Here is a 26,462-nt window from a genome sequence, read left to right as displayed (position 1 = left end):
GCTATAGACTAGTGAAGCGGCTGATTAATTGTGGAGAAGTGAAGAAATCTTCACTTTCAAAGACTTCATCTTTTAATGCATTCTCAAAGACAAGAACAAGGGAGTTAGAGTTGCAAATAAGGGGTTTATTTTTCCCCTCATATGTAGGCACAGGGGCAACCCAAGTTGAAGGGAGCTAACAAGGCCACTCAATAGCCATAGCCGCCAAGACACCCCTAGATTTCGAAAGAAGACATCGTTTGGGAGGCCATTCATGCCTAGATCTCCCTTGATTAGGGCATCCAACAGTGCGTGAATCTTCCTTGACACGATAGGAGAAACCCTTTTCTATAGTTGTATGGGGAGAGCTAGAATCACATAAGCCAATCGAGGGAGATATGTGCAAAGTGAAGCCTGGTTGTGCACATGAGCATTTGACAGAGTCAAAGGACTTCGAAGAGCAGAGGTCTTCATGAGCAACATCGATAGAGCTATAATGTCTTGGATTTGTGATGTATCTTTCAAATAGGAAGGACGGCCAGCCTTTTGAGCGCACGAGATATGAGAGGATGACCAACCTTCATGCTCTTATTAGGTTAGACAAAAGGTGGGATGGATGTCTAGCCTCCCATGCTTTTGAAACAGGAGTTGGAAGGACGATCAACTTTCCATGCAAAGAATTAATCATTTGTGAACACAATAAGAACATAATACTCCCTCTTTCTGCAATGCTCCCCCTTTTTGTAACTTGCCCCCTTTGACATCAATGGCGAAAGGATGTGCAGTATTCTCACAAACAACCTCCCCCCTTTTGTAATTCTTCATCTTGACATCAATGACATCAATCTCCCTTTCCTTGTAACTCTTTCCTTGTTTGAAATCCAGCTGGTGATCTTTATCTGAGTTGTCTTCTGAAAGTGTATCACCAAGAAATCTATAGGGCTGAAAGATAATATGGTCATTAGCTCCACCTGAATTTGTGCTTCTCCTTAAGCACTCAGAATTTCTATCTGAGATACTCCAACTTGACATGATGTTCTACTACCTTATTGTCTTTCAATGTCCATTTCATCCAAAGAACTTGTTTGCAACAACACTGCTGCGATGTATTCTACCTTTGCTACATGAACTTGTGTACAACATGACACTGCTGCTATCATCAAACATTGCCTACCCAATCTGCATCTATATATGTTGCTAAAGTGATATCTTCACCTCTAAGATACCACAAACTTGACATGATGTTCTACTACCTTATTGTCTTTCAATGTCCATTTCATCCAAAGAACTTGTTTGCAACAACACTGCTGCCATGTATTCTACCTAGGCTACATGAACTTGTGTACAACTGACACTGCTGCTATCATCAAACATTGCCTACAAAATCTGCATCTATATATGTTGCTAAAGTGAAATCTTCACCTCTAAGATACCACAAAGTAAAGTCCAAAATGCCCTTTAGGTATTTGAATATTCTTTTGACTGCTTACACATGAGTCTCTCTTGCATAATGTATGGCCTTGATGCTGTCACATATAATAGGCTGCCAAACATTGACTTATACAATGTCTGATTTTCAAAAGCTATGCCATAACCAGCTTTCATCTGTTTGTCCTTTATAATATCTTTCTCCCTTGATCTCACTGAGGATGTATGATTATTTGCTATTCTATTTGCCTCTGCAACTAATTTTTCTGTACTTTCCTTCCCGATCTCACCATTTGGAGCATGAAATGTAAGGATATGTCCTTGATTATACAGCTGACTAACATTGTGAAGATTATGCTTTAAACCTCCAACATACAAGACATTGTTTGTTTTTGTCTTTCCATTATCCAGGCTAAGAGTACCCTTTCCAGTTGTCCTTGTTGTAGCATTATCTCCAAATTTCATAGTTCCACCGTGTAGTGTCTTTAAAGTGAGAAACTTACTATTGTCCCCTGTCATGTGGCTTGAGCATCCACTGCCATGTGGCTTGAGTATCCACTGTCAATGTACCATTGGTTTCCTTCATCTTGGGCATGAAAAGCAATTTGCACTAGCATAGACTTCTCTTTCTTATGTTTTTTTTGCTCCTACTTCATATACCAAACTTTTGAAGGTTATTTCTTTTGTTTAGTAGGGGTATCCACTTTCTTCTTTTGTCTAGGAGGTTCCACAAAACCGTTCCTTTAAAAACGTGCTCTATGACAAACTTTTACTTATTTAAAATTTAACAACCACAATTATATTAAACACATAAGATCCACATTTAAGAACACAAGATTTATGTGGAAACCCTTTCGTAGAAAAACCACAGAAAAAGACTGCTTGGATCTCTTGTCCAAATCCAACCACAACAAAAAATAAAATGATATTACAATATTTGCAGGCACCAACCCACTGGAGACACCAATTCCCACTTACAAAATTGCAGACACCAACTTACTGGAGACACCAATCCCCACAACTGAGCACCAACTCAGCAAGAGACACCAATCTCTTTTTTTCGGAGGCACCAACCTCTTTTTGCAAAATTTCACCTTTTGGATGTTGCTTCTTCAATGGATGATGAACATATTTTTCTGCACTTTCACACTTCACAAAATCTGCTCTGTATTAAATCTGCTTTGCAAATTTCTGCCCTGCTATGTATTTGATTCTTTGAATGATAATACATTTCCTCACACACCACGCTTACAAACATGCTTCACCTTTTTATACCCCTTTTGGAGCTAAAATTAATTACATAAAACACATAGGTTGGCCCTATAAAATTAAATCATAATAAAATTCCATGAGTTGTCCTACCATTACACCTCTTTCAGAATAATTAAATTCCATGAGTTGGCCTCCAATTACACCTCTTTCGAAATAATAAAATTTCATGAGCCGACCTCCAAGTACACCTTTTTCAAAATGATAAAATTCCATGAGTTGGCCTCCAATTAAAACCAATATAACAAACAATCTCCCAAACTTTGACATCAACAACTGTTGTCATCAATGACAATATTTCCAACAATCTCACTTTGATATCAATGACCATATTTTTAACAATCTCCCTTGAAAAAACACACTTTGACATCAATGACAACATTTCCAACAAAGCAAACCTGGATCCTTTACCTTTCGTTGCTCACACACTTTTGAAACCTTAGTGACTTGCAATACATTTTCCTAAAAAATAGGGTTTAGATAAACAAGCCAAATTTGCTTCATTTGAAAATAAAACTCACTATCCACAAACTAATGTAGATCCTCTACCTGCCCTTGCTCACACTTGTGAAACCTTAGTGACTTGCAATACATTTTCCCTAAAATAGGGTATAGACGAGCAAGCAAAATTTGCTTTAACCTTGAAGAACCCCTTGACATTAGTTGAGAAAGTTTTCCTTCCTGTCTTCCCAAGCTGTCATAAAACAACCATGGTTCCTCCACATAAAATCTTCATTTGGTTTACATTTTTCAGAACCCATTTCTATGCCTTAATTGAACTAGAATTAGGAAACCTCAAAGAGGGGTTCTTGACAATCTAATGGCCAAACTTTTTAGGACAATATTCAAAAAGAGTGATTCACAAGTTTTGAAATGCTAGCAAAAACACACGCTTTAGCATAATAACTTGCCCTTCTTAGTGTCTATCTTAACAACGTCGTTAACCTTATTCGCAGATGGTTTAATCATTTTCCATTCAAGATCATTGGCAGCATGATATAATAAATGCAAGTAGAAGCCCTAGACATAGTTTCAGCCTGTGGATTAAAGAAAGGTTTTCAAGGGTGCACATATACAAACCAACTTTGCCATGAAACCAAGGTTCGTTGTTTTAGGCAAAGTCTTGAGCCTTCTTGAATGAAAATAGGACATGCAGAAAACCCTTGGACAATAGGGATAGAGGGGTATTAGAAAACACATAAGTTTTTCCCATCTGGGCAATGTTCTCAACTTCTTTTAGCCCTTTACCTAAAAAATATGTGCATGAGAGATTTCATACTCATCTACCGGTAAATCTGGTCGATACTATCCTCTAGGAGGAAAAAGTTGGTAAAAACTTCAGCCAGGTTAAGAGGAATGTCTCCTAAGCGAGAGATTCAAAAGTAGAATAATCAACATCCAAAATAGGCTTTAGACTCCTAGCAAACATTCTTAATGTTCTACTAATCATAGTTGTAAAACTCGGACTCGACAAATCCAAAATTTTAAAAAACTTGGGACTTAGCAAAAACTCAACAAATTTATCGAACATTTGAAAATACATAAATTTTAAAAAATATTTTTCAAGAAGACACATATGACTGAATTTATCGAACATATTATTGATTTCCATCATATATAAATCAAAATTAGATACCATTTAAATATATATTAGTGATGATTAGTATAATCCTTTAAAAGGTATTAATATAACAATTATTTCAATTTTTCATTTTAATGCTTATAAAGTATCTATTTGATATTTAACAAAAAGATAATATTTCAAATAATAAATTTAAAGATATTCAAATTATTTTATTTTTAATTTAAGAAATTAAATTATGGGATTCAATAAAATTAATTAAAAACTAAAATAATAATATAAATCAGACATAATCACTTTATGTCTCCCACTTTGGATACATTTAATACTCATCACTACTAATTTAAATTAACTCAGTATACATTTAATTTACTATATACAGATAAAATAAATAAAATTATTTTATTTAATGTTTCAAGGAAGTAAATTATGCCCAAAGGCATTCTAGTGACATATTTTTCTCTTTATATATATTTTTATTAAATTATTAAACTTTAAATTTATATTTGCGATAGCATAAAGCAGATTTTAACTCATATTTTAATCAAAGCATTATTTAATTTCCTACACAACCTAATATCTTGCAGCCCTCAAATTATCTCCTTTGTTGATTAAGTTTAGGTTTGAAGAGAGTGAGCATGAGAGGAAATGGTGAGTGATTTGACGAATGGTAGTCATAATAGAATGGAAGAGTTAATAGCACATATGCCATAACCAAAGGAGATCCATCAACCACAAATTGACTGTTACGTGCCCTAAATCTGTTGATTTTAGTCTTTTAGATTAATTCAATACTCAGAAAATAGGAATTTAACTTAATTTCCAGATTATATGAATTGCTGTTAGTACTTAGGAATTTCCAGAATTATGTAAAAGTTAAGAAATGAACAAAATGAACACACAACACACAAGTACCCTGGGAAAACCTCCTAGGAGGAAAAACCCAGCAAGAAAGATCCTCATATCTGATTATGCCTTAAATACAATATTCTGATTACAACACTTATCTCTGATTGCTGTCCAAACAGCAAGTTGCCAAGGTGATGTAGAGTGATGCCCTAGTTGTAGATGATCAAGACATCCACCAGCAGAAGATAACTTCGATAGGCTGAAGCAGCGTGTAGCTAAATGTTTTTGCAGTTCACCAAGGAGCAGATTCGCCAAGTGTAGGAGGGCAGATCATACTTAGGAGCAGAGCAGATTGCATTGTATGTGTGATATAAAAAATGTATTTACTTCATTTGATGAACTCATACATATATCTCCCTCTAGGTATAAACCTCTAAAGTCGGCTTAGCATAAAATAACCTTTATTTTATTTATTATCATTCCTTAGCATGTTTTTATAAAGCCGCATCAAGTGGCATGAGGATAGGGTCTGCCCTATTTTATGTTGGCGTGAGAGAGAGGGTCCAGCCCTAAGAATGGCGTGTGGGAGGAGAAGGGCCCAGCCCTAAGAGTGGCGTGTGGGAGGAGAAGGGCCCAGCCCTAAGAGTGGCATGTGAGAGGGGAGAGAAGGGCCCAGCCCTTGGCGGATTCCAATGTTGCCTTAAGGCAATTGGAATCCGCATTCTACGTAGTTACAATCAACAAAATCTACTATTGCGTACCAAATATAGGCTGAAATGAAGTTAAAAATAGTATTTAACTGCAGGTGAAAAATAGCCATTTGTGTGATTTCAACACAAAAATTGTGATTTTTTAGGTTACTTGTAGGGTTTTCATGGTTAAATCATCATGAATTTTTCACAAACTTGTTAGTGAGTAATACAACAGTAACTTTCTGGACTTGCTGCCTTGCAAGTACTTGTGAGTTTTGCAACACTTACTAACCAATAGATGCCCTCTTACCATCGCTTCAAAACCTACTGCCCAATTGCAATGCATTTGTTGTGTTTTCAAAACCTCATTCATGAAAAGAGGCAATCTTACTAGAATTGGAGACCTAATACCTCTAATTCTAAGTCACTTGCTATATCAAATTGTGGCTTATCCAATGAGACTTCAATCATCCCTCAAGCATCAATAGGATCAATATCTCAATGAGTGGCCAAAAGCTTTTTGATCTTGAAGTCACGAGGCACTATAGATTGCATCTAATTTCCTTGTCCATCTAGAGGTAAGCTTTTCCTTCATGGTTAATTGAATGAAGCTTGTGTTACTAGGTTCCTTGCTTGAGGGTTTGATGCTGTTCCTTGTTTGCCACAGGTTTTGGTCCAGTTCCCCACGAAGTACTTGGGTGCTTGGGCAATACCAAAGTGTACCTATGGCCCAGGACACCCCAAAAAAAAGCTTTTTGCAAACAAATATATATATATTTTTAATTCCTAAATTCAATTATCATTTTGAGACGAGTATTATTATTTTTAATTCAATTGTAATTTAAATTTTCATTGTGTAATGAAATTTTGAAACTTGAGTGTTATGATTTTTGCAAATTTTGAATATGATAATTATGAGGTGTTTTAAGCATTCTATTTATTGGCAATTATGGATTTATGAGTATCACTATTCTTATGATTTATAGTTCTAAATATATAAATATTATGGATTTATGAGTATCATATATATATATATATATATATATATATATATATATATTCCTGTACTTGTACCCAAGGAATTTTTTTTTGTATTGCTGTATCGGGTTCTGGTTCTTGACTCGCACCTGTACTTGAATTGACAACTTAGAATGAAGATGTAGGTGGACAGGTTCCTCTTTCTATTAGAGAAATTGACCACCTTGGGGAGTAGGCAAGTGGCAAGGTTCCTTAGCTCTACTATATTCTTTCCATGCAATGTCCACCCTCCTATAGAAGCTTTTTGAGTAAGAGGAATCTTATTCATGCTAGTCTGTAGCTTGTTGAATGTTTGATCTTGAAGATTAACAAATACTATCCATTTTTCGCAATGTCTAGATGGATCCTTAGTGCCGAACATCTTCTTTTGATGTTTTTAATACTCTTCCTTTATACCTCACCATCATCAAAAGGAACTTTGCTAGTCCTAGGGTCAAGAGCATAGTTTGGGATATGAAGAAAGGCATTTGTTGTGTTCCACCTCTATGTCATAATAGGCCTAATTAGCTCCTTGGTATGAACTACTTGTTTCGTTTGGTCAAGCATGTTGTCAAATGTCTCATAAATTTTTCAAAGGCTAGGAGAGTTTGTATTAGCATACCTAATCACCCCCACAGTGTAGGATATAATAGAGTAAATGTATCTAGAAGCAACATTTAAAAACAAATTAAAATTTTAAAAGTGAGAGAATACTGAATGAGGCAGGCTTTTTAAGGCCAGATCCATGGAATTAGATGAAGGGGGGAGAATACTAATGGCAGTAAAGTTGTCCAAAGAATCTCATATTTGAAATTTCTTCCTTCATCGTAAGTTGAGTATATAGGGAAAGCTCACTTTTGGCTGGATTAATGGAATGGTTAAGCCCCTGCAAAGGTAGAGAGCTGATCTTATGGAGGCTTGCGAGTTCTTATGTGAAATTTATGGGAATAAAGTGAAGGGTTACTTTAGAGTGGTGATGACAAATAGTTTCGCTAAGTGGTTTGGAGAGATGTGTAGATCGTAATGTTTCCGATTCTCAGAAGATGATACTAAGAAAAGAATTAGCCCATAGGAAAATTATTCTTAGTAATAGGGTGGACTTTATAACTAAGGGTTATACAGCTATGTTATATTACCATATCATACAAGGATAGGATATTGCAAAGGAATGGATTCGTTCTCCTTGTTGGCTCAAAGTTGGTGCTTTTTATTGGTTGCTATCCAAAATAGGTGCTGACTGGGAATGGACTAATTTAGTTTGGCCTTCGGGGTCCTTTTGCATGTTGTGATGTGTGGCTTTGAATTTGAGAATGTTGACCATCTTTTCTTGCATTGTTCGTTTGCTTATAAGTGTTGGGCTTCGCTTTGTGCTCACCTCAATGGGCTAGGGCCTTGTCGTAGAAACTTCTACAACCTTTCCTTGGGTCTTCATGGCTTTTCCTCTCTGCCACATTTGAATGCTTATGGTTTGTCTCCCCTTATTTATATGTTACATTTGGAGGAAAAGGTAGCTCTCCAATGTCACTGTACATATTCTATTATCTATTTTGGGAAGAATTAGTTTTCGATGTGGTGCTAATGGAGGTATGCCAAATACTTTGCAGGAATCCATGACTAATTTAGTTTGGCCTTTGGGGTTCTTTTGTATGTTGTGATGTGTGGCTTTGAATTTGATAATGTTGATCATCTTTTCATGCATTGTTCGTTTGCTTATAAGTGTTGGGCTTGGCTTTGTGCTCACCTCAATGGGCTAGGGCCTTGTCATAGAAGCTTCTACAACCTTTCCTTGAGTCTTCATGGCTTTTCCTCGTTGCCACAGTTGAATGCTTATGATTTGTCTCCCCTTTTTTATTTGTTACATTTGGAGGAAATGGTAGCTCTCCAATGTCACTTTACATATTCTATTATCTATTTTGGGAAGAATTAGTTTTCGATGTGGTGCTAATGGAGGTATGCAAAAGACTTTGTAGGAATCCATACGTGCAGTCATATGTGTATATACAATGCAAAGCCTTGTAGCATGGTTGTAATGTGGGTGCCAAAAGATATTGAATTCTACAAGTGGATATGGTACACACTTGCTACATTGGTGCCAAAGAAATTGTGCCATACAACTATGCATATTGAGCATTCCACATCTCACCTCCATTGACAGATCAACTTGTTGCATTGTAGAAAGATGAAATGTTGGAAACTTTGTTCACTAGGAACTCTTCTCTGCCTGTATACAAAATTATTATGAAAGGTTAGGTCCCACAAAGCAAAGTGATTCATCAAGCAGTAGCTAGTAGACAAGGCTTTACACCTACTTCCTAGTCTTAATGCAATCAGGACCATTGCTTCACAAGGAGGGGTGACTAGTCTGGGAAGCTTCACCAAACCAAGTACCCACAGTAACTCCTAGGCCATCATCATGGCTTGTAGCAATTGCGGGTTTACTTCTTGGGTCTGCGGTACACTAGAGCACCTCTCATATGCTCTAGGGAACACAAAGATCCATATCTGCTCTCTAGCAGATGCTACACTTGCTCCAATAGTAGAGCAACACACTTTGTAGAGACAAACAATTATGTGGTGAACATAGTGTTGACGTGTCTGAAATCGCATTGCTGCAAACTCCATATGGCCAACGCAGAATAGAATGACCAGCTGAGTATCCTATCCTCTCTTGAGATAAGGAAGTCCCTAATGCTGTTTTTATATTTGATCAAAGGGGACAACCTCAAGGTTTCTTTTGTCAGGTCTTGACTGTGGGATTTCTCAGTGGCTTGATGTGTTTATGCTGGAAACACAAGGAGGACTTACGTTGGATGGGTAATTTATAAATAAGTTCCCTGGAATCTTTATGCTCTTTCTTATCAAATGATTTCGGTTGAGTTGATACTGTTCTCGGTGGGACTGCAGGTTCTCTTGGTAAAAAAGGAGAAAAAGGAGGGAAGGATAGGGAGAGAGAGATACATGAAATGTAAATTCTAACTAAGATAGCAAATTCAATCAAGCAGACAGACACCTCCAAGAAACTAGATTAAACATCACCAGCTACTTAAGCACAATGTTTGCATAAATCCAGTGCAATCTTCAAAGGAAAACAGGATTTTCATGTTATCAACTACGACATAAGATCTTTTACATTCATAGTGAGTACTCAATAACCAAACTAAGCATAAGGGGTTCAGATTAACCATGCAGAGAGAAAGGCAATCAGCCATTCCCCAATGGTATGAACTGCGAGGATTTTATCAAATGCTTGGTTGAAAATGCTATGTAAAGGAAACAAACATAACTGAAAGATTTCTAAATTAAGTGAAGAAGGTGACCATGCACTCACAAGGAAACTTGAAAACAGTCTTAATCTTTGCATTAATTCCTGTAAATTTCGCCAGAGATTTTGCAACAATCCAAAAACTTCTTACAAAATGAGGGAAAACCAGTCCCTTAAATAGGCTTCAAAACAGGATGAATGGCCTAGATTTAATCTAAACAAGTGGCCCAGATTCATCCATAAACATGACTGCCCATACCCATAAATGGGAGGCAAATATCAACAACCACCCCAAAATGGGCAATAACTACCCAAGATGGATAATTACAGCAATTTGAAATAATCCAAAAAGGTGCATTAATAAAGTTTTACATTTTGTTGACTAAAAGTCAAATGTCACCTTTTGGTGCAAAAGTGCACTTTTCAAGATTTAGAGAGAAAAAGCACTTTTTAAGAAACCACTTTTTCTTTTCCAGCTTCATATGCCTTTACCAAGAATTGATCCTCTCCTCTCCATGCAAATATTCTTGCCAAAGGTCCCGACCTGCTGCGCGTTCCTCGCGAACATACACCTGGAACCTGATACATAATTGAAATAGCAGATCGAAGGGAGGCATAGGGGGATGATGAATTTTGTACTGCATACTCTCTAGATAATGATCTATGTGCTTCAAACCATCTCGCCAGCTGGACCGATTAGCCTCAAAACTCAAGATATCAGAGTGTAATTTACTAGCAAAATCTAGGTCCTCTGTAGAGTAGGCGACCTTGTCTATTTTTAATTTGTCCTCCCAGTCTGGATGGATTACGGGATCGGACAGATTGTTTTGCCAACCCAAAACCATGGACCGGAGGATTACTCCACCAAGGTCCCTGGTGTTTCTCATAATTTCTTCGCATGCCTCTTGTTCTTTGTTAATGGTGGCCTTTGTGTCATTCTTCATGCTGCTGGCCTAGTACCATTCTTTAAAAATGCTGACGTTGTGGGGGCCCAAGATGTCAGACAATGGAGGAATTTGCGGATGGGTCCAGAAAAGAGTTGTCATGAGGGGAAGAGTTGTAGTAACTGTTTCGTGAATTATGAGGCATTCTCGCTTCATCTCGTACAATTTGACCAAAACGGTTTCTCGGTGGTGGGCCATTTCCTTTACATCCTTAATGATCAGCTCCCCCTTGGCCTTGAGACTTCGAATCCATTCCCTGACGGCCTTTGCCGTGTCTCGCACTCCTTCAAATTTTGTAGTGGTCCTTTGTGCTAATGCTGTCGGGGAAATATGGGATTCGGAAGCATTGTGTAATGGCCTCAGGAGCTGATCGATGTATCCCTCGGCTTGCTTAGCACGAGCCCGATACATGTTCTTTTCAGCTGTTATCTCTTCGAGCTGCCTGAGTATATTCTGCACTGAATCCTTGAATTCCTCTTTTTCTTGCTCCTTAGTGGCTCGTCCAATGGGGACGGTTGTGATGCTATAATCTACCAGTGTGATCTGATCTGCTGGGTTGTCTATAGGCGGGGCGACAATGTGAAGAGTGCGGTTTCTTTGCTCGTCCTTGGTCACTCTAGAATACGCCTTGGGCTTTTTCTTCCCCTTAGCTTTCGCTTGGTCTATGTGCGAGAAGATGTCCTCCAGATCAATAGGTGATTTGGTGGCGGCCTTATGCTGAGCTTTAGCAATCAACCACTCTTGAGGAACTGTCTGGGCTGATGATGTGGTTAAGTCTACATTCTGTTCTTTGGCGTTCTCAACTGACTCACCACAGATTCGGAGCTGTTCCGACACTAGAGGGGTGGAAGAGGTGCCAAGTTCCTTACTTACAGTCGAATTTTCTCCCACTTCATTGAACAATTGTTTGGTGCCTCCGTGTGATGGTTGCTCTTCAGTCCTTTCAAGCTCGCGAGTCTCCTCTATCCTTTGCTCTCCTTCAACAGTAGAGTCATCTTTGGTTGTTTTGTGGGGCAGCAACTCACGGCGGCTCTGTTGAGTGGGTTCACGCACTTCGATCCCTTGGATGGATGGAATCTCTCCTTCTTCAATTTGATTGCTTGGTTCGGTTGATTCAAGGGCTCTTAGTTCAGTTTCTAGCACATCGGGCGTAGGAGGGTCATTGGCTTCAAATGCATCGATGTCGCTCTGGGAAGGCGGAGCAGGTATACAATCCAATTCTACTACATATTCGGACGAACTGGGGTCCTTTGAAGATGAAGTGACCTCTGGTCTCCTTATAGGAATCTTCCCCCTTCTTGTTCTCTTGGACGTCCGAGTCCCTTTGCAAGCCTTAGCCTTCTTTCTCTTCGTAGGCTTCTCAATTTCTTCTCTGGGTGCACTGGACGTTCCTTCATCCTCGGAAGACTGAGAATCAAGGCTGCCCATTAAGTGGTAAGTGAACTGGACTCCCTCATGGATTAGCCTTTCAATTTGCTGATGTAACCATTGATCTGTGTACCTTGTTGGGGCTGCCATGACTGCCTCAAAATCAGTGATCGGGTCCTGGAACCAATCGATGTCTGGCAAGAGATGCCTTACTGCTTCAAATTCTCGGACCTGGAGGCAATTACCAGAATCTGTGAGCTGATCTGGGACTCGGCGGTATTCAAAGAGTCGCATTTGTTGCACACTCAGCCTGGAATATTCACGTCTCCGGACCTCATAGTCATCAGAGCAATTCTTCCAATAGTCTTCAGCTGATTCCTTTGCTCTGTACCGCCTGTCATAGGCTCTTTTTGCTAGATTATCATGATAGAAATACTTTCTTGGAAAACGGTCCTATAGGCCATAAGAGGCTAGCTCTGCAAGGGAATCCTCTGCTAGGGTAGGGGTCTTCAGGTGGACATCATGGTTGCCTATGATCATGGGGAATGTGAATCCAACCTGCTTACTTTCTTTGAGTAGGATGCCGGCCGGGCGTGACTGCCTTGCGACCTCTATAAGAACTACTTTGTTGGTTGGGTACTGTGGAAGTCGGAGAGGAGCACCATCAAAGGCTGCTATTCGGATATAGGAGAACCTTGGGAACTGAATGAACTAGGCTCCATACCTCTGTACTAGAATAGTAGCTTGCTCTGAGAGCCTTATATGTAATCCTCCCTGCATTAGCCTGACCAGGCGCATTGTGAAGGCGTCATTGACGCGCTCATACTGGCCAACTGCATAAGCTGGGCTGCTCTTTTCCCTTTGAGCTATATCTTGGTAGTGCAGCTGCGGGTGACAATCATAGACCTTCACCTGACTAGGCTTATTCCCGATTTCTCCTTTCATTATCAAACCTGGCAGCGGCTGGTTCTTGGCAGACATGTAGACCAAATAAATTTCTTCGTTTCAAGCTCAATCAGTTGAGTGTGGATGTTGTCGCTTATGATCTGAGCCTAGTCAAACTTAGACTTCCCAGCGAAGACCTATTCTGTGAAATAGAACATCCACTCTTCAAAATAGTTGGATTTAGGAAGTCCCATGACTCGATTGAGTAATGTGACCATATCCCCATGCTCATTATGAAAATCACTTCGTGGGGTCTTCTTCCCAATTCTGGCGCTCGAAAGCCTCCTCTCTTTGTACCATTCTTCGTTGATCAGTGCTTTGCATCGGGCCGGATTCATATCATATGCCCCTTGTGCTTCATCTATGGTTGTAGCTGTGGGATTGTTTGGAAAGGGGATGTCAAATGCATCGCCAATGGCCTTAGGAGTAAAGTTGGCGATGGTCATGTTCTCCAGGAGCACCAGTCTGGAATTTGGTTGATAATGCCGGGCTGCCTCTACCACCAACTCATAGTTCTGTACTGCCGGAGGAAATCCCGCCGCCTAGGCGATGCCACTTTCCACCATCTGTCTAGGTTTGCCATATGCGTTAGGGGAGAAGACCCGATCCTTGAAGTCCTGGATGTCGATATGGCCTAGGTCGGCATCACCGATATTGTCCTAGACGCTTTGAACTTTCGACTCCCTCAATCCTCCCCTTTGATACTGATATTTCATCCTTTCAACCTTGTGTGGGATATCCGACTTAGATGCTCGCGATGTCTCGGCTGTAGCGGGCGTCTTTGATGATTCTACCGCCGACTTAGGCATTTATCTTGCACAGCCGGACATGGATTACGAGGCGATACAAAAGAAGTAAGGCGGGTTAGATAGAAAATACTCCAGCATTCAAAGGTTAATTCAAAATTTAGATTGGACATGGAGCGACATTTCTAGCTAAAAGGGCTTGATCAATTTTAAACCAAAGTATTCATGAAGATTTTTGATCATGAACTTATACTTAACACCTTCCGGATTTTGGATTAATTTTCAACAGAGATAAAGCATGAAAAACTCTCGTAAGTTTGAAAATGCAACTTCTGGCAAAACCTTAGGAGTGAATTCTAGATTTTGACTGCTTTGAACAACGTTTTACAAGCGAAAGAGATGCAGATTTAAAAAATTTAAGCATTTTAATCAGATTTCGCACATACGCCTATTTGATTTATAAGTATTTCAAATGATCACAAGAGACAGAGCGTACTTACCTAACGAGAGTGGATGGTGAGAATTTGCCTGACTTTGCTGCGTGAAGACGAATGGATGTTTTTGCAAAGTTTTGAATTCCAACGGTTATCTCCTTGATTTAAATTTTTTCGCGGTTGTTGGATGAAAGAGAATTTATCATTTTAAATGGTTTTTTACCTTGGGTAATTGGCAATCTGAATTTGAATGATTCGGAATAGTTTATGTAGCGTTTACCTTGAATTACTTTGGATCATGCGAAATTAGCTTTCTTCCCTTTCAAAATCAGATGTGATCTCCTTTACACGAAATGCAGCAGCATGGAGGGGGTTTTTCAAATGCGAATGGCGTTTATCTTCTCATTTTTGGACCTAATGGAGAGTTTTGCAAATTCTGCGTCTATCCCCCAACTTGCCGCCTTGGGGATATGGAGGCCTTTTGAAATTTAAACTTTGCTTTTACCCAGCCTGCGTGAACTTCGGAGCTATTTCACCCTTCACGATTTTTGCGATTTTAACCTTTTGGCGAACTTCGAAGCATTAGCGCCTTCTGCGATTTTGGAGTTTATTCAACATTTCGGATGATTCATCGCTTCTTGGGATTTCGCGATTTTAACTTTGGCGAACTTTGGAGTATTTAACACGTTTTGCAACAGGAAACTTCGGGCCCTAAGCCCAATCTTGCAAATCGAAGAAACTTTGGAGGATTCTTCATGATGAGAATTTCGCGTTTTTTAACCTTCTTGGCGAATTCGGAGTGCTTAGATGTTTTTGCAACCTTGGAGATATTTTCGGAGCATTCACACTATTTGCAAGTAAAAACTTCGGACCTTTTAACGCTATTTGTAAGTTATAAAAAACTTCGGACCTTTAGTATGATTTTGCAAATTTCGGGTGTTTGAACTTTTTTGCAACTTTCATCGCTTTTTCAATTTCGGCTCCAGGGTCCGAATTTGAGGTTCTAAGTGAATTTCGGACCAAATAACATATTTTGAATTTCGAAATTTTCGCCCTAGGGTCCGAAATTCGGCCCCCTGGGCAATTTTAGCAACTTTTTAAACCTTGTGAAATTTTAACCTTTTGGCCTCTAGGTCCGAAATTCGGCCCATAAGGCAATTTTGGAAACTTTAAGTAAAATTTCGGACTCAAACCAGTTTTCGCCAGACTCTACAAATTTGGATTTCGGAGGCTTTGGAAATTTAAGGCATTCGGGCAAGTTTCGCAACCTCGACATCTTGGCTAGGAAATTCGCTCCTTCACCAGCAAGCGAAAATCATCCTTTACTCCAATCACACAAACAGCGCGGAGACAAACCTTACGCAATCTACTTCATAGCTCTTTGTGCGAAAAAACGGCGACCTTGGTCCTTGTGCGACCTTTAGATGCACTGCTCTTGCTTGGCAGGCCTCACCAATTTCTATTACCTTACGCCTATCCAAGGCGATTTTCAAAATTTCGAACAAACTCTTGGCATTCGTGCCCGAGGGCTATACTAGCTTGATGGATTCATCGGCTCATTTCCTTGACATCATCACTTTACGGACCAGTCGCAGACTCGCTCGAAATGACACGAGACACTCTGTGCGAAACCCAACAGGGTGAGGATGAAAGGCTCAAAAACAGGAAGGGGGACCCTGTCGGCGACAGGGAGTGTGTGCAACGCACAACACATAGTTCAACCAAATTTTTTGTGGTTCCTACTATAGTTTCAATAAGGTCCAACACACCTACTGGAGAAAGCCAGTTCATTGTCAAGCTTATCACATGATCTTAAATGTGATTTTATACTCTTCAGATAGAGCTATCAATGAGGCAACCATGTTGGAACCTACAAGATGTATGACACACAAGTCATTAGGGACATGTCAGCAATTGGTTACACCCCATAGCCGCCATACATGAGAAACTAATCAAGGAAACCATTCTACTTTTTAAGGAGTAGGTTCAACTTCCCAACAAGTTTTGGTCTCCAGAACATGATTCTTTGTAAATTAACTAGGTTGTAACATAGTTTAAATATTATTCACTAGGTTACTGGTACGTCTGGGTTTTCCCCCAAATCCGGATGCGATTCGTCTTGGATTCGGATTCGAAGTGGAATCCCTGTGGAATCGAACAGGGTTCCTCCATTTTGATCCTGAAACGTATCCGTGTTTTTACCCATGCATACCGACGAATCCAATGTCGATGTGGCGTATTTCTCGCGTTTTTTCGACGAATCTGCTTCAAGCGCGAATTTTGAGAGGTTTTTTGTCGACTTTTGCGGAAGGGAAATGGGTCATTTAAACCCTAAAACAAAATAAGAAGACATATTTTTTATTTCGCTTCCGCGACGGCACGAGCAAACAAAAACATATTCGGATTTGTTTTCGGCACATAGGTTTTTGTTTGTCTTCGGCGACGACACAGGTCTTCGGCTCACGACAAACAAGCAAAGTGAGGGCTCGCGACGGCTCACGGCACACAGGGTGAGGACTCACGGCAGAGAAGCTCGCGTGAGGGCTCGCGGTAGACAGGCGACACTCATGGCTCGCGTGAGGGCTCACGGATAGGCAACGCGAGGGCGACGACAGGCTCAGGTATGAAGGTTTTAACTTTTTTATTTCTTTCAAAATAATTGTATAGTTTGTTTATTAATTTTAGAATATATAGTTTGTTTATTATTTTTTAGTAGTTTGTTTATTATTTTAAAATCAAGAATCTATAGTTTGTTTATTAATTTTTAATTTTTTAGTAGTTTGTTTATTAATTTTTAATAGTTTAAGTTTATTTGTTAATTAATGATAAAAAATTTAATTTATATAAATTATTAAATAATAAATGTTAAATATTTAAATTCCATTTAATGGGAAAATGAAATTATTCATAATGTTTAAGTAAACATGTATACGATAATACTATTTTTACAAATTTTTAAATTACAAAATTGAAAATAATTAAAATATTCATATTTATAATTTAAAATAATAATAATACAAATTAAAATTAAATATCATATTATTATTTTAAATTATAAATATGAATATTTTAATTATTGTGTAATTTAGAAGTTTGTAAATATATTAATATCGTTATAGGTTACTTTCATAATTATTAATAATTTCACTTTCACTTTAAATTAAATTTAAATGTTTAACATTTATAATTTTATTATTTATAGAAAATTAAATTTACTGTTAAATATTTAAATTTTAATAATTATTGTTTAACTTGTTGTAGATAGCATAATGGCAACGACTGCTAGCTCAATTCCTCAACGGACTTTCAAAACCGACCCAAATTCACCTTTATGGAAATATGTCAAAATAACAGACCAAGTAAAAGGTGGTGGAACATTTAATTGGATATGCAACTTTTGTAGTGTGAAAAAAACTAGCTCCTACAGTCGTGTCAAAGCCCATTTTTGTGCCATTCCCCAACAAGGAATCAAACCATGTCTAGGAAGGGATGGAAATGGGTTGCCACCTCAACAAATAGCAGGATTTATTAGAGAGCAAGAGGAAGCAGATGCAAGAGTTGGTAATGCCTCAAACCATCCTTTGTTGAAAGGAAGAGGAAGTAGATCAAAGAGGCCCCCTACTTCTCCATCTCAGAGTAATTTTCCTGATATCGTGGTACAGAGCCACCCATTCTTGGGCATAACTGATGAAGAAGAACCTGTTATTGTGAAGAGAAGCAGGGGACCATTAGAGAGAGCATTTAAAAATGATGCTAGAGAGATTGCAGATCAATCCGTTGGAAGATGTCTATATGCAAATGGTTTGTCATTTAATGTGGTACGATCACCATATTGGCAGGATATGTTGAGAAAGGTAAATGAGTCTCCACAAGGGTACACAGGGCCAGGTTATGAGAGGGTGCGTAGCACCTTACTAGCAAAGGAGGTAAAAAACTTAGAAAATGCATTGGCTCCCATTAGAAATTCATGGAAACAAACAGGGGTGTCCATCATTTCTGATGGATTCATTTCTGATGGATGGAAGGATACCAAAAATCAACCATTAATTAATGTAATTGCAGTGTGTCCTAAAGGGGCAATGTTTCTGAAAGCCGTGGATTGTGAGGGACAGGTGAAGGATGCACAATTTATTGCTAACAAACTTATACAATGCATTCAAGATGTGGGACCTCAAAATGTTGTCCAAGTAATAACAGACAATGCAAAGAATTGTAGAGCTGCAGGTATGTTGATTGAGACACGGTTTGAACACATATATTGGACACCTTGTGCTGTCCACTTTCTCAACCTCATGCTACAAAAGATGGGCAGGAAAATAAATTGGATCAAACAAATTTATGCTGAGGCTGAAGAGATCCAAATGTTCATCACAAACCATAGCATGTCACAGGCCATTTTCAGATCATTTTCAAAGTTGGAGTTGCTAAAGGTAATTGAAACACTTCAATTTCTAAAATCTACATTTCACTTTAGTAATCCTTAATTTATTTTTTAAATTTGATCATGTCTTCTTTGTATTCTAATTTTATTTTTATTTTTTTGAATAGGTTGCCGAGACTCGATTTGCATCCAACACAATCGCCTTGAGGCGACTTGTGAAGGTGCGGGTGCCACTTGCTAGCATGGTAATTAGTCAAAGTTGGTCCCTATGGAGGCAATCCAATACTGAAAGGGCAACAAATGTAAAACACATGATCCTAGATGACACTTGGTGGGATCGAGTGGAATATCTTTTGAGTTTCATTGGGCCCATCATGAGTATGATCTGCTATACTGACATGGATCACCCATGTTTGGGAGAGGTATATGATGGCATTGACTCGATGATTGAGGAAATGAAAGTCATCATCAATGCAAAAGAGCAAGATCCCGAAGAAACTTTCTTCAAAGAGGTTCAATCTATTTGTGTTGAGCAGTGGAACAAAATGACCACCCCACTACATCTTCTTGCATTTGCATTGACTCCCAAATTTTATAGTGATGAAATGCTTGCTAAGCCATCAAGGGTGCCACCATATAGAGATTCAGAAGTTAGTGAAGGGTGTAGGACAACACTTACTAAACTCTTCCCCGATTCTGAAATGGAGGATTTAATGTCAAGTGAGTTTGCTGATTTTGTAGCCTCCAACGGTCAAAGTGTTGCCGCTCTCCGTGACAAGTATAAGAAGGATGCTCATGCTTGGTGGTACCTTAATGGCCATACATCACCAAACCTTCAAACTCTTGCAATCAAACTTTTATCGCAAGTGAGTTTCTTAATTTTTATTGCTCTCTAAATTTAGATTTTTTACTATCGTCACCCTCTAACTTTGTGTCAATTATTCAATAGGTTGCTAGTTCCTCTTCATCTGAGCGAAATTGGAGCACATACTCCTTTATACACTCAGTGAAACACAACCGATTGGCAGCAAGTAAGGCGGAAGAGCTAGTTTATGTGCATTCAAACTTGTGCCTTCTTACTCATAAACAAAAAGAGTATAAAAAAAATGGGAGCACAAAGTTTTGGGATGTAGATCCAGAGCGAACTGATTTGGATTTTTCAGCTGCCACACAATCTTTACTTTCTGGGGAGTCCAATAGCCAATTTGCTGCTAGTGCAAGTGGCAGTGAGGCTGCATGTGGCTCCACTACTCTAGCTACATCATCTAATGTCAATGATGATGTTGATCTTGATCTTCCTAGTGACCCATATGATGCTGATTATTAATTGTGTTATTTTATTGTTGAACCAATGAACAATGAATTCGATATATCGATCATAACTGATTCAAATTTTGACAAATGGAAATTAGATAAGACTTCCAGTAAATTTGTTATACTTGTATCATATATGATAGTTCCAAGTTTTGTTTAGCATATGGATGATATTTGGGATTCTAAATTTAATTTTTGTTTCTACTTTTTAGGCTGCATATATGTATATATTTATGATTTTTACATTTTTTTGTACGGACGTACCCAAATGTACCCAAACCCCCCCCAAAATATTTGATGTACCGGCATATCGTACCCCCGTACCCGTACCCGTACCCGCAACTTAGATTATTCATAAACAATCATTAGGTAGAATATAAACAACTATATACCTTTCTCAAGTGTATGCTATATACAAAATAGATAGCAGCATAATAATACATTCTCTTCTTATTCTTTATCATTTTTGTCTTTGAATTGTTCTGTTCTATTTAATTGCTTTTGCATACACTATAACTTGTTCGGATTTCAATGTAGAGAATTGTCCAGTAGGATCAAACACCTAGGCCCTAGATCACATGTCCTTGAAAATCTCCTTGGGGACATCCCTTGCATACTTCGTATCTCAGGAGTGCTATATGGGATAGGGATGTAGGCTTTTGGTGGATGCATCTCTATGCAATAGTGTTATTTGTGAATTTTTTTGAATCCTAGGTTTTATTGTGCCCTTATGTAGTTTCTTTTATCAATACTACAAAATCAATTCTTGTCTATTGTAGCTGGGAAGTGATCTGATAAAAGCTGGCCTCTTCTAGATTTTTGGAAAAGGTGAACTTACTCTTTTCAGTGTAGATGCATGGGATCAAATTAGTCCCGTGTGCAGAATTTCCCGATCTCCTGGAGACTTGAGTTCAATTATAAATGTGTTGAAGCTGGTTGGATTTATGTATCCATTTTTTAGTATAATGTCATGCAGGATGGTGTGAGCATTTGGAAATGGAAACCTAAGGATCTCTAGCCAGGTCAACAATTTATCCATCTCATTGACCAATGAGCTCATATTTTAGCCTCCTGGAAGGTCTCTTTAGAACTGGCATTCTGGCTGGCAGGGGATTGATATAATCTGGAATTTTCTTGGCTCAGATAGGTTATAAAACTCTTTTGGCAGGAAAGCTTGAAATTACAGATTTTAAGCTTTGGAATAGGGTCTATCATTCTAAATGTTGGTTGAAGGCAAGCTTCTTTTAGATCAGTTTTTCATCAAAACTATCTCTGCAAACATGGTGTTGCTGGTCTGAAGACATTCTATTTTCCATCAAGATGAAGAGGATGGATGCATCTCCTTTGAGCCTGCCCCTTTGCCACTTTCCTCCTCTGATTAAGGTGTGATTTGATGGGGAATTTCACGGAACAAGTATGCTTCTATTAGGGATTTTTGTGAATCAGATACGGACCCTCTTTGAAGTTGAAAGCCCTTAATATGCTGCATGATGTTGGTATTGATCTGATCTGCTCGAATAACTGGTTGGAACAAAATCAAAGGACTTTTACTGGTTCTACTATGCATATAAGTTAGTTTTAGGGTAGAATAATGGTTACTTTGAAAGAAACCTATCAAGTTTGGATTTCTAATTATCAGGTGAGTTCTTAGTGGGAATTTAGAGTTCTTATGAGAATTGGTCTCCATGTGGATTCTCTCTCAATTTCCTCGGCCAATAATAATCCTTAGGAATTTCAACTTCAAATAATTATATGTGACCATTCCTCTCAAGGCTTGGTTAAAATTCACGTTGACGGAGCTTCAAAAGACAATTGTAGAAATGCTAGCATGGGAGGTGTTTGTTGGACTTGGGATAACAATGGCAGGATTAATTTCTGGTTTGTTGGTAGTCTTGGTATTGGTTCTAATAGTTTTGCTGAAGCTATGTCCATTCGCGAAGATTTGGTAGAAGCCAGGCAAAGACATTTTATTGATATTGTTTTGGAATGTGACTCCAAAATCTTGATTGATGACTTAAGAAGGAAGGATTTCTCCAATTTTCAGCAGTGGCAGTGGAATGAATGCAAGAGAGACATTAACATCCTCATTTGTGGTTTCAAAGTTGTTAAGTGGGAAATTGGGTTGCCGATTTTGTGGCTAAATCAGTGTCTAACAAGAACAACATCAAGGTAGAAATTAGCGATAATCAGGAATGCTCTACCTGGGACTTGAGCAAGACTTTGGCGGTCTTGTGAATGCTGATTATAAGGCTTCCTTGAACTCTTGAATTTGGTTGTTATGTGGGTTATTGTTGTGGTTGTCTTTGTTCCCTTATGGTCAACATTGCTATTTTAATTTGGTTTAAATGGTTTTCCTGCTGGTCCTATTTATTAAACATTAAGGCATGCATTATCTGTTAGTCTGGTACTCAGAGTTTATACAGTCTTTAGGGGAACAAATGCCTATGCACTGTCTGTAGGGTTTGGAGGGTTCCTCCTTTTATGCTCATTGTCTATTATATTTTATGTGGATTTTCATGGTTTTTTGGAATGGGTGTGCCATGAATCTTGTTAAAACTGGTAGACCTACTCTAAAACCTTTTTTAGTCTCAATAAATATTTTTGCCTTAATGTTAAAAAAAAACTCTTGCAGCAGCAGTTTCATTGGCCCCAACTCCATCCCTTTTGAAAGCTTGGCTTTTCAGAAGGGGTTAATTATGCTCCCAATGAAGTTATTCCTCTTTCATATTTGGCAGCCAAATTGCCCAATGAACAACTTTTCTTTTGTGTGAATTCTATCTGCTTGCCTTTCTGACATTTGTAGTTCATTTTTTAGTAGCAGAAGTGTTTTGGTTAATTCCTTGCTTTTTCACTTCCATTTTCTGTTTTTCAGGGGAATGAATTATTTACATGAGAATAAGCCAGCACCAATTATTCATCGTGATCTTAAGCCCTCGTAAGTAATCACTCTCAATTGATTTTGTTAAAATTTTAACCTCTGTTACATTCTAAGCATTTTTGCCTTCGTGAATTTACATCAGCAAATAGGTTAAGTGGTCAGTTTTGGAGTTATATCTTTCTAGACAAAAAAGCATCATGGAAAGTTTCTTACAGATTTGATGCCAGTGAATTACCAGAAATATACTGCGGGATGATTCGGGACATCTTAAAGTTGCTGATTTTGGGATAAGCAAGCTGCTAAAAGTGTCAACTAAAACTCTCAAAGAAGATGGATCATTCAAATTGAGTGGAACTTCTTGTAAGTTTTGTTATTCCATTCTCTGGGTGCAATACATATTTGTGATATTTCTTGAATGTTGTAGTTAAAAAAAACAGATTAGATTGTATTATGAAATTCATAGCATGCTGTACTCTGCATGGTTGTTTCTATAGTAATTTCTGATGACTTTTTAAAATGACTCCACTAAAGTAAGGATGTACTGATTAAATCAATGGGAGTGTCACTAATATGGTAAAATTAGTCTCATTTTTGTTAAGGGCAACTGGAATAAATTTTAATACTTGTCAGAAAACCATAAGTTGTTAAAGCTGTGATGAATTCAGAATTAGGAGGTTTCTCATGACGACACTAAATTCCAGTAAAGTAAGTCTCAATTATGGTTCAGTAGTTTGAAATGCAAATTTGTATCAGCTGAACAATAATGGAAATCAATAGAGAAATATGTACTTGTTTCAGTTTAGATTCTGTTGTAATAAAGTTCTCTAGTATTAACTGCAAAATTTAGGGTTTAAAGTTCAATCTTCTTGGGCAATCAATAGAAACAAGGGGAAATTCATGTCAAAAAAAGCAAGAGAAAAGTTATTGTCAAGACAAAATCTGTAATATACAGCTGTCTGATTGGTTTGGCATCAATGGCATCTTTATAAATCTCATCTTCCTTCTCATGTTGAAATTATGTACTTAAGAATCAGAAAGTATGGAAGTTTTGTGGATGCTAACTTAATTCTATTTAGTTTATCCTCATTACCAGTTGAACTAAAGTCAAGGATAAAGAAAATAGAGAAAACCAATGCTGATGCACATAAGTATAGGTTGCCATAAATAAGAAGTTAGTTTTCCATACATGGAAAGTTATCTATGGAACTTGAATTTTCCTTAAGGTTTCTAAACAAAACATTTATGAAACTTGGATTTTCTCTGAGGTATCTAAACAGGTTGACATTGTGACCTTTATTTTTTCAAATTTTGATGGCTTCAAGATAGTTTCAAACACAATAGAACCCGGCTTGTATTTAATAATCATATTTTCTTACTGAAATAAGTCTTCTAATGTATTATGGGCTGGCTGGGAGTTGTTTGCTTTTTATAATGCTTTTGTTTATGTCCATTCTCTTGTCTTGCCATCTTGAAGCATACAACATAAATCTGTAATGTCCCCAATTTTGATAAAGTGACATTAATTAAACTAATTAATTAAGCAGTTCAAAAATAAATATTATTTCAAAAGGATAACTTAATATTAATTAATCTAGTTAAAAATAATAAAATCCAATAAAATAATATTCAATCGTCACTTCATTTAATAATGTTTATCTCAGCCTTAAGCATTAAATGTAGGCCTATCTTTTAGAAGGCTGATGGGATTCTTTATAAGGAAGGGTTTTATGGATGAATTGAACATGTTCAGATTGTTATTGAAATTGATATGTAACTCATTTCCTTTCCTGGGAGGAGTGAAGTTTTGGAGGATGCAAACCCTTGGAGCTTGAAGGTTTGGACAAAACTCAACCCTTCTCCGTGGAGTGATTGCAGGTCAGCAATCACTATAGAGCAAATTTGTAAATCACTATAGAGCAAATTTGTAAAGTCTTCTTTCGAAGACAAATATCAATAATAAAGATATTTGCTATTATATTCTCTCAAACAAATCTGGAAGTATATCTGTATCCACATGATAATCTACAGGGGTCGATTTGATGAATATTCAGTTCTGAACAGGGGTCAATTTGATTTGTGCACATGATAATCTACAGGGGTCGATTTAAGAATATTCAGTTCTGAGCATGATTGCGTGGGTTATGTTAATATTTGAACCTTGTTTGCTGGGTGTGGATACATCCCTGCTATTGGCGTGAACTTCTGGATAATGGTGTTGCACTTTCTCCTTACCTGGCCATGAGACTCCTATTTTTCTGGCATAGTATGTTGGAGAGATCCATTTCTGGGTAATACAATCTAGAATACTTTATGTGCTGGCTGCATGCAACTGTTATTTGTTTCTGAGTGCTGCATTGTATGTATCTCTTGAGTAAGGTCGCCAATAAGGCATACTACTGCTGTCAACAAAGTTCAGAAATTATTTACTTCATTACTCAATAAGTTGTTTGAATTCTAAATGATTTATTCGATGATAAATGTGGTTATTATGATCAGTATGTTACCTACTTTCTGTAATTCAATGGATGATAGTAAACTTATGCAAGCTCCATATTAAATCCAAAAATTCAAATTTTGGAACAGAAGAAATAGGAAGTATAGTTGATATTGGGTAAGGGATCTTACAAAATTCTTGCAGACGCCTTTTGTGATCTTAGAACCAATGCTATTATATGCTCAGGACATCGTAAATATACATTTGGGTATTATAAGTTCTTGCACAAACCTGTATATTATTTTGTTAATTTATATATAATGTATAAATCTTTTGGCCCTAATGGAACGTGGCATATATTGTGAACTTATGATCATATGGTTTTGCTTGCTAAAATGAATATATAAAATATTAATAGCAGTCAAGAGAATTTCTTTCTTACCTGCATGACACTAGGTTTCTGGATTTGTTTCTCCTCCTGCTCCTGCACTGCAATTATTGCAGAATTGGTTTGCATCCAAGTGATTGCTGCCAAATTCCATACTGTTTTTTGGAAGATCAGAAATTGTTTCTTCATTGCTCAATTGTTTTCAGATTTTGTTCTACTCCTACTCCTATTTTGAAATTTTAATAGAAACATTGAATATATGATTTGCACCCAAGTGATTGCTGCCAAATTTCATATGCATTTGGAGGATCATTGAATATTTCTGTAATTCCCAATTTTTTCTTTTAAGGAAACAGTATTATATAGTTAAGGAAAGAACAATGTTATTTTTGAAAATTTGCACTCTATATATGTATATATAACCGTGGTAGTTGGGGTTTAGTTCTCTAACCTAGGGAACTCATTTATTTTTGGGGACGAGGGAGGAAGGAATCCGCCTTGAGGACTTAAAGGAACTCCTACTTCCCTGTTATGTCCCAAATTCTGGGCCTT

General features: G+C 37.7%; 1 protein-coding gene across 2 annotated transcripts in view; it reads left to right on the top strand.

Annotated features, from left to right (window-relative positions):
• Positions 1-26,462, top strand: part of LOC131066993 (integrin-linked protein kinase 1) — a 61,226-nt gene that overhangs the window by 5,261 nt on the left and 29,503 nt on the right. For both annotated transcript variants that reach the window (XM_059218535.1, XM_059218536.1), the window contains exons 7-8: positions 23,083-23,145; positions 23,327-23,448. In XM_059218535.1, coding sequence (XP_059074518.1) covers positions 23,083-23,145; positions 23,327-23,448 — 185 coding nt within the window. The remainder of the gene's footprint in view (positions 1-23,082; positions 23,146-23,326; positions 23,449-26,462) is intronic.

This window comes from Cryptomeria japonica, chromosome 3 (genome assembly GCF_030272615.1).
Source record: "Cryptomeria japonica chromosome 3, Sugi_1.0, whole genome shotgun sequence".
Lineage (NCBI taxonomy): Eukaryota > Viridiplantae > Streptophyta > Pinopsida > Cupressales > Cupressaceae > Cryptomeria > Cryptomeria japonica.
This window is presented reverse-complemented; position numbering and strand designations above follow the sequence as displayed.